This window comes from Setaria viridis, chromosome 3 (genome assembly GCF_005286985.2).
Source record: "Setaria viridis chromosome 3, Setaria_viridis_v4.0, whole genome shotgun sequence".
NCBI classification, from domain to species: domain Eukaryota; kingdom Viridiplantae; phylum Streptophyta; class Magnoliopsida; order Poales; family Poaceae; genus Setaria; species Setaria viridis.
This window is the reverse complement of record NC_048265.2, coordinates 2,639,722-2,654,400: the sequence shown is the minus strand read 5'-3', so window position 1 is coordinate 2,654,400 and position 14,679 is coordinate 2,639,722. Positions and strand designations below refer to the sequence as shown.

The 14,679-nt window shown below is 47.8% G+C and overlaps 2 protein-coding genes across 2 annotated transcripts; one reads left to right on the top strand and one right to left on the bottom strand.

Moving 5' to 3' along the window:
* Positions 1–574: 574 nt before the first annotated feature.
* LOC117849970 (calcium-transporting ATPase 4, endoplasmic reticulum-type) lies at positions 575–6,003 on the top strand. The gene is made up of 8 exons (XM_034731725.2): positions 575–2,563; positions 2,838–2,907; positions 3,032–3,153; positions 3,320–3,598; positions 3,783–4,160; positions 4,512–4,621; positions 4,967–5,195; positions 5,298–6,003. The coding sequence occupies exons 1-8, from the start codon at positions 1,184–1,186 to the stop codon at positions 5,871–5,873; spliced, it is 3,144 nt and encodes a 1,047-aa protein (XP_034587616.1). The 5' UTR covers positions 575–1,183; the 3' UTR covers positions 5,874–6,003.
* A 424-nt stretch (positions 6,004–6,427) lies between these two features.
* LOC117849972 (receptor-like protein kinase HERK 1) lies at positions 6,428–9,854 on the bottom strand. Its single transcript, XM_034731726.2, has 2 exons — positions 9,721–9,854; positions 6,428–9,286 (listed from the first exon to the last, which is right to left on the bottom strand). Exon 2 carries the CDS (start codon positions 9,275–9,277, stop codon positions 6,755–6,757), a length of 2,523 nt encoding a protein of 840 aa, XP_034587617.1. The 5' UTR covers positions 9,278–9,286; positions 9,721–9,854; the 3' UTR covers positions 6,428–6,754.
* Between the last annotated feature and the right edge of the window lie 4,825 nt (positions 9,855–14,679).

Here is a 14,679-nt window from a genome sequence, read left to right as displayed (position 1 = left end):
TATGGCTATGGTTATGTTGCTGAAAATCATTATAAAATACAACTTTTAAGATCGTGTCGAGTCAAACCGCGTTCTACGTCTGAAACGGAAAAGGTACATCGCCTGTACCGAATCCAATAGATCATGTATCAAAATTCAATAGCAAAATTTATGTATTTTAAAAAAGATTATCGATGGTTGGTTGCATCCGAATGCTAGAGGATGCTTCCATTCCATCAACGGCGCTACAGTTGTTTTGGTTTGTTCGCTCATGGTTTCGGCGCATGGCACATGTAGTCGCATCCCACACGCATGCATTGCAATGCGCTGTAGCAGGCCCGCGCGCGTCCATCACAGGCGGCATCAATTCCTTTGCACAAGAAAAGCACCTGCGCCATCTGTCGCTGCACGCCTGCGCCGCGCTGCATCCCTCGCAGGCCATCGGCCATGCACGGCTGCACCCAACGCATTCAATACGGCGCGTCACTTTGCAGCCGCCCGCGGCCAAGGCGTGTAGCCGCGTAGGACTGCAGCCGCCTGCGCCCGCGGTGGGATGCAGAGGCGGTTGGGAGTGGCCGCGCCCGGCCGCAGCAGTCCACGCCTTCACGCCGCGCACCCGCAGGCCTCAGCGCAGGCAGGATAGGAAGCTTCCTGCCACCTTCCTCCTCCGCAGCCCTCCCCACTCCTTGCCTCGTCCTCCCCCGTACACCTCGACTTCAACTTGCAGCCGAAGAAGCCCAGAGGCGGCGCGCGGCGCGCATGCGGTTCCCAATCCCACCTCCTCCCCACTACTACAAGTAGGCCGGGCGGGCAGGCGGGTCCCTCCCAACAAACCCCTCGGGCCCTCCAGTACTCCGCCGCCCGTCGTCCTTCCGCCGCCGCCGCCGCCTCGTCGGGACGGTTCCGTGCGGCGCCGGGACTCCGAGAATTCCGTCCGGCTGATCGATCCGTCCCCAACCCACGAGACCCGAGGCATTGGTAATTCGTTGCCCGGTTGGTTGCGCCGTCCGCAATCCGGCCTCCGCACGCCAACTCGCAACAGAAAAGGATCTCCTCGACGCGGCTTTCGCGGCCACCGCAGGGGGCACAGCACCGCGCGGACGTACATACTTGCTACCCCGACTTCGTAGAAGCGATCCACCCGCCGCCGCCACCGAAGCCGAATTCCGCGGCGGGAGATCGTAGCGCGCTGAAGGCGGTGACCATGGGCGAGGCGGCGCCGCCGGTCCCCGACGGCGACGGCTTCCCGGCGTGGGCGCGGTCCGTGTCCGACTGCGAGGCGCGCCTCGGCGTCTCGGCGTCGCGGGGCCTCTCCCCCGCCGACGCCGCGGCGCGGCTGCGCGCGCGCGGACCCAACGAGCTCGACGAGCACCCGGGCCCGTCGCTGCTGCAGCTCCTCGCGCAGCAGTTCGAGGACACGCTCGTCCGCATCCTGCTCGCCGCCGCGGCGGTCTCGTTCCTCCTCGCGCTCTTCTCCTCGGCCGGGGAGGTCACGCTCTCCGCCTTCGTCGAGCCGCTCGTCATCTTCCTCATCCTCGTCGTCAACGCCGCCGTCGGAATCTGGCAGGAGACCAACGCCGAGAAGGCGCTCGAGGCGCTGCGGGAGATCCAGTCCGACCACGCCGCGGTGCTCCGTGACGGGGAGTGGCTCCCCGCGCTCCCCGCCCGGGAACTCGTCCCCGGGGACGTCGTCAAGCTCCGCGTCGGGGACAAGGTGCCCGCCGACATGCGCGTCGCCAGCCTCGTCACCTCCACGCTCCGCGTCGAGCAGGGCTCGCTCACCGGAGAGACCGCTTCCGTCAACAAGACCTCGCACGCCGTGCCCGTCGAGGATGCCGACATCCAGGCCAAGGAGTGCATGGTCTTCGCCGGCACCACCATCGTCAACGGCTGCGCCGTCTGCATCGTCGTGCACACCGGGATGGCCACCGAGATCGGCAAGATCCACGCGCAGATCCATGAGGCATCGCAGGAGGACGACGACACCCCGCTCAAGAAGAAGCTCAACGAGTTTGGCGAGGCGCTCACCAAGATCATCGGGCTCATCTGCGCGCTGGTCTGGCTCATCAATGTCAAATACTTCCTCACATTTGAGCTTCACGGATGGGTGCCCAGGAACATTCGCTTCTCCTTCGAGAAGTGCACCTACTACTTCGAGATCGCAGTGGCACTTGCTGTTGCCGCCATACCTGAGGGCCTACCTGCCGTGATCACCACATGCCTCGCGCTTGGGACAAGGAAGATGGCAGCCAAAAATGCACTGGTGAGGAAGCTGCCGAGTGTGGAGACCCTGGGCTGCACCACCGTGATTTGCTCGGACAAGACTGGAACGCTGACCACAAACCAGATGTCAGTGGCAAAACTTGTGGCAATAGGTGATTCTTCAGGGGAAGTTAGGAGCTTCAAGGTGGAAGGGACGACCTATGATCCCCGGGATGGGAAAATTCATGACTGGCCTGCTGGGAGCATCGATGTGAACCTTGAGACGATCGCAAAGGTTGCAGCTGTGTGCAATGATGCCAGCGTGGCACATTCTTCGCATCAGTATGTTGCCACTGGAATGCCGACCGAGGCAGCTTTAAAGGTGAGGATTGCTAAACTTACACGCTATTCCCGTTCCGCTATTGTTATGCTATTGTTATGGTTTCTGAATCCTTAAAGCGTATATGGTATAATTCATCAGTTACTTACAAATGTAGCAGTGACCATGCTGTAATAAACAGCCAATGTACAGTGATAACTGACAACTGCTCACATGTGTTTGTCCAATGCCAAACAGGACAAGATTGCTGTCGGGAAACAGTGCGTTATTTAGCTCTCATGTCATGCTAACTTCCTTTTTTTGTTGTTTCTTGTAGGTTCTGGTTGAGAAAATGGGTCTGCCTGGAGGAAAGAATGGACCGTCATTGGATCCGTCTGATACATTAGGTAATAAATAAATATACAAGCTGTCGTGCCTGATTTAGCTTCTATTTCCTTCCCAATAAATGCTGCTTAATCAGTACAGTCAAAGAGTCTCACACAAGTGGATTGCAATGTTGTTTGCTAACAGGCTGCTGCAAATGGTGGAACAATGTTGCCAAAAGGATTGCCACCCTCGAGTTTGACCGCATGAGGAAATCAATGGGTGTTATTGTGAGGACCAGTTCAGGAAGCAATGCACTACTCGTGAAGGTGCCGATCCCCCTATTACTTGTTATTGACTTTTGATGCACATCCATCTGTATTGAATGATTTTTGTGTACAAGTTTACCCCTTCTATGAATATAGTTTTTTTGGATCACGTGTTTGATGGATTGGTATTCAGAGTGCTTGATGTTGTATCCTTTATTCATGGCAGGGAGCTGTTGAAACTTTGCTTGAGCGAAGTAGCCACGTTCAACTGAAGGATGGTTTAGTGGTGCCATTAGATGAGAAAGCAAAGGAAATTGTCTTGGCAAGCCTCCATGAGATGTCAACCAAAGCTCTACGCTGCCTGGGTTTTGCATACAAGGAGGATTTAGCAGAATTTGCAACATATGATGGCGAAAACCATCCTGCTCATAAGCTCTTGCTGGATCCAGCCAATTATGCTGCAATTGAGACTGACCTAATTTTTGCTGGTCTTGTCGGCCTAAGGGTAAGATGCTGCTGCTACATTGAGCTGTTTTGAGTAAATAGCTTTCTCACTCCACTATCTGGAACAGACAAGAAGATGTACCTTAGGAACATGGATTAGACCAGATACATGCGCAATGTGTCAAATATTCTTGTCACCAGAGTTTCTTATACAAAACTAACTCATGGATGTTTTAACTTGCCAGGACCCTCCCAGGGAAGAGGTCTATGATGCTATTGAAGATTGCAGAGCTGCAGGCATCCGTGTCATGGTGATAACAGGGGACAACAAAGAAACTGCTGAGGCAATATGCCGCGAAATTGGCGTGTTTTCACCTGATGAGGATATCACCTTAAACAGCCTTACAGGGAAGGAGTTCATGGCACTTGAGGACAAGAAGACACTGCTAAGGAGGAAAGGCGGCCTTCTGTTCTCTAGGGCAGAGCCAAGGCACAAACAAGAGATTGTGAGATTGTTGAAAGAAGATGGTGAAGTTGTCGCCATGACTGGAGATGGAGTCAACGATGCCCCTGCGCTAAAACTGGCTGATATTGGTGTTGCTATGGGCATTACAGGAACTGAGGTAAGTGCTTAATTTCTATCTCAAGTTTTCTGAAAATCACTTGGCTTTTTAGTTTCATTTTGGCTTGTTCTATCATTTCCAAGGACTACTTTTATTGGAAGGGGTGGGTTGTGGGCCCCAGAGAATGATCTGCGTGGAAAAGAGTTTTTCTTATGCAGTACAAGTTATTGTGTTTTTGCTTCTTGTCATCTAGCCACCAGATGCTGCTTGAAACAGTACACGTACAACACCAAATTTGCTGTGGGATATTCATGTGTCTTGTATTTCCACTAGAAAAGATTTATGTCTGTGCACCTATGACTTTGTCATGCTATAGTTTAATTTTTCATTTGATAATATTATATGTTTCAGGTTGCCAAGGAGGCCTCTGACATGGTGTTGGCTGATGATAACTTTAGCACTATAGTTGCTGCAGTTGGTGAAGGAAGATCAATTTACAACAACATGAAAGCTTTCATAAGGTTTGTACTCCGAGAGCTTGTTTTGATTGTGTTTGCTGTTAGTGTTTTGTTTTCATGCATACATTGTAATTTGCGTCAGTAATGACTGGTCAGTTGGTTGTTTGCGTCAGTAATGACTGGTCAGTTGGTTTTTGAGTTGCTAGTTTGGCAGGTTGGGAAAACCGATATCAATTTATTTAGCCACTTAATAACACTAATCTCCCTGAGCACAACTATTATGATTCAAATGTCTGCACGTCAGTAGATTTTTGCACTCTATTGTTGGGTTTGGATCAGCTATGGTGCATGTAAATTGTAATATGTATTCCTTGTGAGAATTCTGACTGTCTTCCTTGGTTGCTGCAGATACATGATTTCCTCAAACATTGGTGAAGTTGCATCTATTTTCCTAACTTCTGCCTTGGGTATTCCTGAGGGATTGATACCTGTTCAACTTCTATGGGTCAATCTTGTCACCGATGGCCCCCCTGCAACTGCTTTAGGTTTCAATCCGCCTGACAAGGACATCATGAAGAAACCACCTAGGAGAAGCGATGATTCACTGATCACTCCCTGGATTTTGTTCCGCTACCTGGTAAATGATCTCTCCAGTCTTGTATTAATCCTTTGAAACTATTTGGTTCCTTTTGTACTCTTATCTTTCGAGATAATCTCATGACTTGTAACTTGCCTGCAGATCATTGGCCTCTATGTGGGAATTGCAACTGTCGGCATTTTTGTCATATGGTACACACATGGATCTTTCATGGGCATTGACCTCACTGGAGATGGTCACACTCTTGTCAGTTACTCGCAGCTTTCAAACTGGGGCCAGTGCTCTACTTGGGACAACTTCACGGTTTCGCCTTTCACTGCTGGAACCAGAAGTTTCACCTTTGACAACCCATGCGAGTACTTCCAGGCGGGAAAAGTGAAGGCGACAACACTCTCTCTGTCTGTCCTAGTGGCGATTGAGATGTTCAACTCGCTCAATGCTCTCTCTGAAGACAGCAGTCTGCTCAGTATGCCTCCTTGGGTCAACCCATGGCTGCTCGTTGCAATGTCGGTGTCGTTCGGGCTCCATTTCTTGATCCTCTATGTGCCGTTCCTTGCTACAGTGTTTGGTATCGTGCCCCTGAGCTTGAATGAATGGCTGCTGGTTCTGCTGGTCGCACTACCGGTGGTGCTCATCGACGAGGTTCTGAAGTTTGTGGGCAGGAGTACAAGCTCTTCAGGTCCCAAGAGGCTGTCGAGGAAGCAGAAGGGCGAGTAACGCTAACATTGGTTCAGTTCTCAGTTACTAAACCAACCAATTGATCATGTAAAGATGATTCTCAAAGGATGTTCGTTAAACACCAAACTTTTCAATACATAGAAATTGCAGGAAACTAGTTCTCAAACAAGTACCCGTTTTTTTTTTCAGCTTTTGTGCTGTTTCTTGCTTGCTTTTCTCCTAATGCCTAAAGGCAACAAATTAGCTTCCTAGTTCTTAAATTTTACTGGTTATAATTGGCAACCTATTATCCTGTGAATTATGTAGTATCGAGTCAAGATGCTAATTCTCAGTTTTTGACTGCAATATGTGTAGCAGTAATTCAAAATTATACCTAATTGTGGCATACAGAGGTTTCGTGTGTTATCTGAGAATTCAGATTTCGTGCCAAGGGTAAACAAAGTTGTTATTGGCTTTGAGATGGGTAGCATACGATTTCTATCGTTGGATTGGAGATGGACAATCGTGTTTGGAACCGATGTCAATGTGAAAATTTAGCATTGGCCGATCGGCCATGATCGAAAAGCGTTTAAAATGACCTGACATGAAAAAAATGGTGCAACATACCTAGATAGCACGACCTGAAGAGCAGCACATACAAAATGTGAATGTCAAATGGGGTGCTCGCATAACTGCAGCACTTTTCACTCATCCAGCACTTCACCAGTAACTAACTGGGACATGCTATCTACTAAAGATGTAGCCGCGCAGGCTCACAGTGGCTAAAACTGTTAAGAAAATCATGACTGCGATTCAGTACAATTATAGAGCACAAAAAGAAAAAAAATACAATTACACGTGATCTCTCAAGTAAACTTCAACAAGAGATAACTTTGAAGGCTTCATCAGTACCCTACAGGCTGTCTCATGCCGATGCACCTTTACCTTCCCTCAGCTTTGATTAGCTGAGAGAAGACCCGGCTCATCGACACGTCGGAGAGGTCATGATCAGGGTCATTTGAAGCTCCAGCTTCCGCCATTGTCACGCTGATACTCTCAAGGGCGCCAACGTTCTGAACCTGGGACGGGAGTTCCACAATACGGTTCATGCTGTTCACATCCGAGACTGTGGAATCTGCATCCTGAAGCTGCAGAACGTACTCCAGGTTCCAGAGGACATCTCCCATTGACGGCCGCTCCACACCGTAGTCCGCCAGGCACTTCTCCACGGTTTCGCCAAACTTCCTCAAAGAGTCTGGCCTGATTGTGCCTGAGATTCTCTGATCGACGATTTGATGCAGCTCTCCTCTCTTCTGCCACTTCATTCCCCACTCGGCCAAGTTTACCATCTCCCTCGGAAGTGTAGGATCAATCACTGGCCTTGCACATAGGACCTCAAGCAGAACAACACCAAAGGAGTAGACATCTGACTTCTCAGTCAGCTGTTGCCTTCGGAAATATTCAGGATCAAGATAACCAAAGCTGCCCTTCACTGCTGTGCTGACATGAGTTTGGTCCAACTCAGGTCCAGTCTTCGATAACCCAAAGTCAGCAACCTTTGCAAGGAGGTTCTCATCAAGCAAGATGTTTGCCGACTTGACATCACGGTGGATAATGGCCTTTGCAGAACCAGTGTGAAGGTAGTGCAGTCCCCTTGCTGCTCCAATGCAAACCTCCAGCCGCTGCTTCCAATTAAGTGAGGGATTATCAGAGCCATAGAGATGGCTCTTGAGAGTGCCTTTCTCCATGTATTCATAGACCAAGATCATCTCATTCCTTTCATCACAGTACCCAATCAGAGACACCAAATGGCGGTGGCGCAACCGTGAGAGGAGCTCAATCTCTGTACGGAACTCGTTGAGACCTTGCTGAGACTTCGGGTTTCCACGCTTCACTGCAACCTTGGTCTCATCCCTCATCACTCCCTTGTAGACCTTCCCAAAGCCTCCAACTCCAATGACCCAGTTCTCATCAAAATTGTTTGTTGCTTCTTGGAGCACACTGAAGGCAAAGCGGTATCCATAGCTTCCATTCAACCCTGATGTGAGAGTAGTACCATAAGATGTTCTGCTTCCTGTACTGAGAGAGGTGAGCCCATTGATAGAGAAAGGCATCCATGTCTTTGAATGTTGCTTTTCCAGTGTCTTTTTCTTCCGGCAAAGAAGTACCAGAACAACAATAATTATCAACAGTCCAGCACCTCCAAGGACTGCACCAAGAATCACACCCAAATTTTTGTTTCCAGCGCCAGACCCAACAGTGAAAGCAGAACCTCCAGTACTTATCTTCATAACCTCGAGCCCATTCAGAATCCCATCAGGCAATACATTGTTCAAGGTTGATGGGCCAATGCTGATGCCAAGTTTACTGGAGGCATCATTCGATGACAGAACCACATCTATATAGGTAGCTGTAGCCAACTGATTATCAGACATTACTGAGAGATCAAGGTTATTTTGCGCAAAGAAGCCTCCAACATATGCATTGAAGTAGAGCTGGTTAAGTGCCTTACTGACAATATCACAGAAGTGAAACCTTATCAAATAGCTGAAGCCAGCATCCACATCAAACTGCCATGTCATGTTGAAAAGCGCATTGGATGTATTTGATGCTGCCAATTCTGTAACTGTACCATAGACAATATCAGGGGCTGTCAGCTGAGTTGCACCACCCTTCTTATAGTTGACATCCTTGCCATAAGCAAACTTTTTGGTCACAGTTGGGTTCAACAAGTATTTTTGATCAGTCACCCAGGTCCTCGAGAGAGTATCATTGTCGGGAGTGACCTTGGGACCACCCATGTTGACCCGATACACCGTCTCCAGAGGCTGTGCAGACAAACCACTGTACTGCTGCATAGGGTTGACCATTTGGGCAGCATCGACGATGAGATCATCTGGGACAGAGACCACCTCAATTGCATTGATGAATGCAATTCCATTTGACGGCTTGAAGGAAATCACCAGTGTGTCACGGGTGATGTTCAAAGAGTACTCCTTGAACAATGGTGCAGTCTTGTCTGGCTGCTGGAAGTCACTTAGCAGGAGCACATCTTGGGTCGACACAGTGAATTTGGCAAGTGCAAGATCATAGCTCTGGTAGGTGAAAGGGAAGAAGTAGAGGCGGATGAAATGCCGACCCTGCTTCTGGATAGGGAAGGTGTAGGATGATGGGCTGGTGAAGATGCGGGCAGTCTGGTAGAGGGCCGAGTTATCGAAAGAGGCCACCCCATTCGCGGACGTGCCAGCCAGGATCTCCTGGGAGGTGGACACCTTCACCGGAGATGCACCATCTGAGGCGAAGGTCCTCTGGCCAACCGTGGTGCTCTTAGGGGACCCGCAGTCAACAAGATAGCTGTCCGCAGGCTTGAATTGCGCTTTGCAGACGCACAAGGATGACAAGATGCATAGCAGGATGAAGGTCGTTGCAGCTGGCGGCCTCTTCCTCCCTGATGGAGCCATCATGATGTTGACCTGAGTAGAAAGTATGTTCACAATATTCAGATGGCATGCATAACTGTAAGGCCGTCTCAGAAATGAAAAAAAATCTTTTGGTACAGCTGTAAGCGCAAGAACAAGAACATGCTCATCAACTTGGGGCCATAGATCCTTCAGAAAAAATTGGGACATGAACTGAATCCCCAATTTTTTTGCGCAATCAACGGCACCCGCAGATCGACCTTGTGCAGTGCCTAATGAAGAATACGGACCTAATCGAACAACTGATGAATTTTAACTAGTAGAGCACCACGCGGCAAACAGATCCGTAGCTAGCTAACCGACCGGAGAGGAAGAAAGATTTGGATTTGATTGCTCACAGACCACGGCCACGGCAAAGCAAATGTCCCCAACAAAAAAGCGAGCTCCTAGATCAAATCGACCGGCCCAAGCAAGCTAGGTTCACTCACCAGCAGGAGGAGAACGGATCGGAACCGGGCGGATCTCCGGTTCACTCCAGCAGTCCAGCACCGAGATGGTGATGGAGAAGAGGAGGCACGCTCCCCACGCCTCTCGTCGAGACAAGAATGTGGTGGCCCGAGGAGGCCCGGCTTGCTGCGTCCCGTCGCCGGCGGTGAGGTCGCCGACGATGCGGCGCCAGAGAAGGTGGCGGCAGCTGTGGAGAGAAGAGAGGGAGGAGGAGAGAGGGGAGGAGAACAGAGGGAGAGAGAAAGCGAGGGAGCGAGTAGGAGTTTTGTACTAGCTGGCCCTGTTTTATTTTACCGTTAGTTCCACCGCCGCGTAATTAGGCTAACGCAAAATGAGGCTCTATTTATTTATGCCCTACTAACTCTTGAACAAATCATCGTGTCTCCTGAAAAACCGATTGATTCGCTTATTTTCTGTAAAATTCGGCTGGCTCAACCCAAGATTCATGGATACAGTCTGAAGCAAAGATACAACTACTTGTCCAAAAAAAGTAGCACTCTACTTTATTAGATCAGACAGTTTTAAATTTGATCAAATTTATATAAAGAATATCCATATTTATTATATCAAATAAGTATCAATGAAATCTATTTTTTTATATATGTATTTGGTGTCATAAATATTGATACCATTTTCTAAAATGTGGTCGAGTTAAGATAGTTTGATTTATGAAAATCTAAACAACATTTTCTTTTTGGATGAACCGAGTGCATAATATATTTTTTTCTTCCAAGAACAATGACAATTTTTAGTATAATAATGCACTTCCTAATTTATTTTGAAAAGCATTGTAGTGCAGCTGAAAAAGAATAACTAAACTCAAATGATCATGACACCGAAATACTAGCAGAGATGAAGTAAAATATACTCCTACTTGTACACACACAAAAAATCATAAAAGCTAAGTGCTGTTATTTATAAACGATATATATTTGAGACAATTCTAAATAATCAGATGGTACAAGGGAGTAATAACCAACAAAAAATGTCCATGACAAGCTCATGATTTCCCGCAAACCTCGGGAAATGAGCCACACCTACTCTCCACTCCCAAGAAGTGATTGTGGCCTTTGATTTCTTCCGAGAAAAAAATTCTTTTATAAAAAATAATTTGTCTTTTTCACAAATAAAAAATAATTTGCTGTTGAATCCTCCGCTGTTAAACCCTTCATTTATAACAAAATAATTTTTGTTGTTAAAAAATCTTCTTTTATAATATGTTGTAAATTTAGATGTGTTAATAACTTGTATCCAAAAATCAGTACAAGTGGCTACGTACGCTTCCCTATCCACGCATCCAACTAGTGCTACACACGTCTCACTGTTTTTCATTTCTTTTTTTCTCTTAGGATGGCTGGTCAGAGTGTTATTGCATCTTTTCTTTCATAGTTTCTAGTATTTTTTTTATTTTATACGGGAGAACTTTATGCAATTAGTGGACACGGAGGCATGGACGCTCTGAAAAATATCAGACATTCAAAGTTTCCGCACAACCTCGTTATTCAAACCTGCTTTTTGTCAACGTTGAAAACCAAAATTTTCAAATAGAAATATGCATCGATAATTCAATCAAAATGAATGAAGAAATTACTCAATGTTCGTTTGTCTTCTTCCTGTATTTTTAATTGCGAGCGTTGTTTTAAATAATAGTAGGTACGGCCGTTTTCGTTAGTTGGAACAGGGTAACATGGGCTTCGATGTTTCATACATGAGGTGTCAAGTACTAATTAAAATTTATTTCTTGGAGGTGCAATATTTTTTTGGAGGCATTTGCGCCGTGACTGGAGCTCAGTTACACGCTTTCCGAAGTACTTGTGGCCAGCTAAACCCCCTCTAGATACAATTAGAAAGCATGATCTCTAAATCATGATCAAACAGCGTCACCTTATCTAGAGTGGCTGAGATTCATGTTAATTTGTAACATGCGCATGTGGATTGTTTGCGACTTTCTAGTTATCTTGGAACTGATCGTTAACCACAACTTAAGCAATGTCAAGTCACTTGATGTGAGGTGATACTTATTACTCTTGCATCTTGCCACCCATGAATTTTTTTTATTTACTGATGATGAGAAATTTAAAGAAGAATCTTACGTTGACACTAGTTGAACCAAATTATAGTTTATTTTAATTTTTTTAGATTCATAATTTTTCTATACACCTAAATATAGCATACATCCAAGTGCATAGTAAAATATAAAAAACTAACAATTTGATCGAGTCGTAGTACTCAATGCCATGTGTTTTAATTCTCCATTAAAGCAACTTGGTTGAGCATGCAACTAGTAGGGTGGAGAAGGAAAAAAAAAATGAAAACTCTGCGGCCGGCCAAGGAAGAAGATGAGGGAGGGCACATGGCACAGTGGTCCCACGGTTCTCTCCATCATTGATGCCTGATTTTTGTGGGGGAAGGACGTGCACGTTAGCCTTGACCAAATCCTTAAAACCACCCTATTCTTATCTTTTTACGGCGGTCTGATTATTATCCCTCAGATTAATAACTATGCCGTTTTGAGCAGGGGTAAGTCTGTGTCAAGACGAGCTGTGACTAATCAAGTAACAATCCGGATCAGCATCAGCCCCCCTCTTTGGCAGGATTTTTTGAGGGGTAAGTCCCTGTGCTGGATAATAATCTATCTAATCAAGGCCCTAGCCCTGAGTATGTGTTTTTTAACAGAAAATAAATGGTTTTTGGTGGTGACAGGACTGGAGAGTAGGGGGGGGGGGGGGGGGGGGAGGATAATGACAGGTGGGTCCAGCAGAGCACAGCAGGCAGATTGGCAGTGCTGGGCTGGGCTCCAACACAAACCAGCTGGATGATAGAGAGCATCACTGGCAGGCCGCAGGCCCCAGGACGAACGAGCAGAAGCAGTGGCGGTGGAGCTGCAGCACCGCCACAGCACAGCGCTGCCCTGTTCTCCTTCTCAATTCTTCATCATCACATCGTATCAAAAATGTTTTTTTTTAAAAAAAATCTCGTCGTCGCCTTTCCAGGAGAGTGGACGCAAAGGACAACCCAGCATCTACTGATCTCTAGTACATGTGAAACGTCGGAGGAAGGCGCACCGCACGGTCGTGGAAAAATGTGGCGAGGCCGGCGCCGGCTGGTCGTCAAGCCGAGGCGGCCACGCACATGACATGGTGTGGTCCCATCCACAACCCCGTGGGTCCCGCTTCGCCCTGCGCTCATCAACAGTTCCTGGGCTTGCCCTGTTGACGCACACGCAACCGCGCCGAGCCGCGCTGTGCTGTTCCATTAGGTTGACGGTGACAGTACGTGCTGCTGGTTAACTAACACGCTCTCCCTCCCTCTCCCTGCAACGATTAGGAAAAGAAAATCTTTTTCGTCCCCGGATTTCGTTGCCTGAACCCTGCAACAGCAAAAAAAAGAAAATGATGTGATGAACATGCAGAGATCGATGGATCGATCACAGCAATCCCCAACCGCTAATCCTTATTCCTCTTCAGGTGAGGTCCAGACGGGCAGGCATGTGCGGCTGTGCAAGTTGGGCAGGGGCAGTTGTGGTTGGGTCCAGTCCCCAGTCTATTTGGACAGCTCATGCATGCAGAGCCAGCTGCAAGCAGTTTGCTTTGCGTTTTGCGATGAGGAACTGGGAATGAGCCTTGCTATGGTTGTTGGGCTGGGAGCTGGACGGAATCGGACGCAAGTCGGGCGGGGGACGTGAGAGGACGAGAACCCCATGCATAGATGACAGCAAGAGTTCGGCAGCGGATCTTGCAGTTAGCGCACTAGAATCTCCGCATCCTTGTTCGTTTTCCCTTGTCAGCAGCTGCGGCAGCTCCGTACTCGTCCAACGGTTTCGGCTTCACCGCTGCGGCCGCGGTATGGACGTATGGTGGTTCCATGCTACTGGATCCATCGTGACTCTGTCCATGCTATGCTACCGTGCAAGAAGGCAGATTCTGTCCGTTTTTTTTAGAGTCTGACTGAAGAGTGCCCTGTCAAGCGTCAGAGGAGGATAAAATTCCGCCTAGTACACTCCAGGCTGCTGGAATTGCATTGGCTAAAGCGGACATAAAAGCCCACTCGCCCTGCTTCTCAGCCCAGCTCGTATCGTGGGCCCAATTCATCCCAACACAGGAAACAAGGCCCTCTTCGAGATAGGGCGGCGGACGACGAAGAAGAAGGAAGGGACGGGACCAACCAACCAGACCAAACAACCCAATGCCGCTGCTCGCTGCTCAAATGAATTCGACTCCTATGCTTGTAGATAGGACTAGACGCTGCCGACCACTCCACACCTTGGGCTGTCCCTGACTCTAGGCAGCCTACCAGCTTTCTCCCCCCTAGTCAGTAGTCACTCACTACTCCGTTGGTGGTAGTGGCAGTAACCAAGAAAGCCTTGGGCACTGTCAATCAGACGATGATTGTGTCCATCCGTTCTCAGCATTGTCATATCTAGGTCCTTTTTTCACACTCTTAATAAGAGGCATGCGATGCACATTTTTTATGCGAGAAAGTTACAATACAATGGCACCTGATCTTCACTAGTCTGTGGTGTCATACGAGTGACACAGTTCAAGCTGTGTGTTACGCGAAACAAGTGTTAGGAACACGATCCGTGTATTCTCGATTCAAAATTGTCTTCTTTCCATGACTCCATTCAAATTGGTACTGTTTCCTCTGATCATAAAAAAGTAGTGTTTTTGAGTTGTCTTCAGTTCATATGTATTGCTAGGTAAAGTGTCCTATTGGAGGACGCGTTTTGGAGCCCGTGTCAATATAACTAAGAGACTACAAGAAAATGATGCATACCTATAAGGAGGTTACTCTCCATGTGATGATGTGAACTCAAATCAAACTCCTAGAGCACATTTGGTGTGGTGTTGTGATGAAGTTTGTGGGTGGGTGCCTTCACCTACCATAATTCAAATCCTTGTGCATACATTCAAACTTCAAAGAACTCTAAAAAGATCATG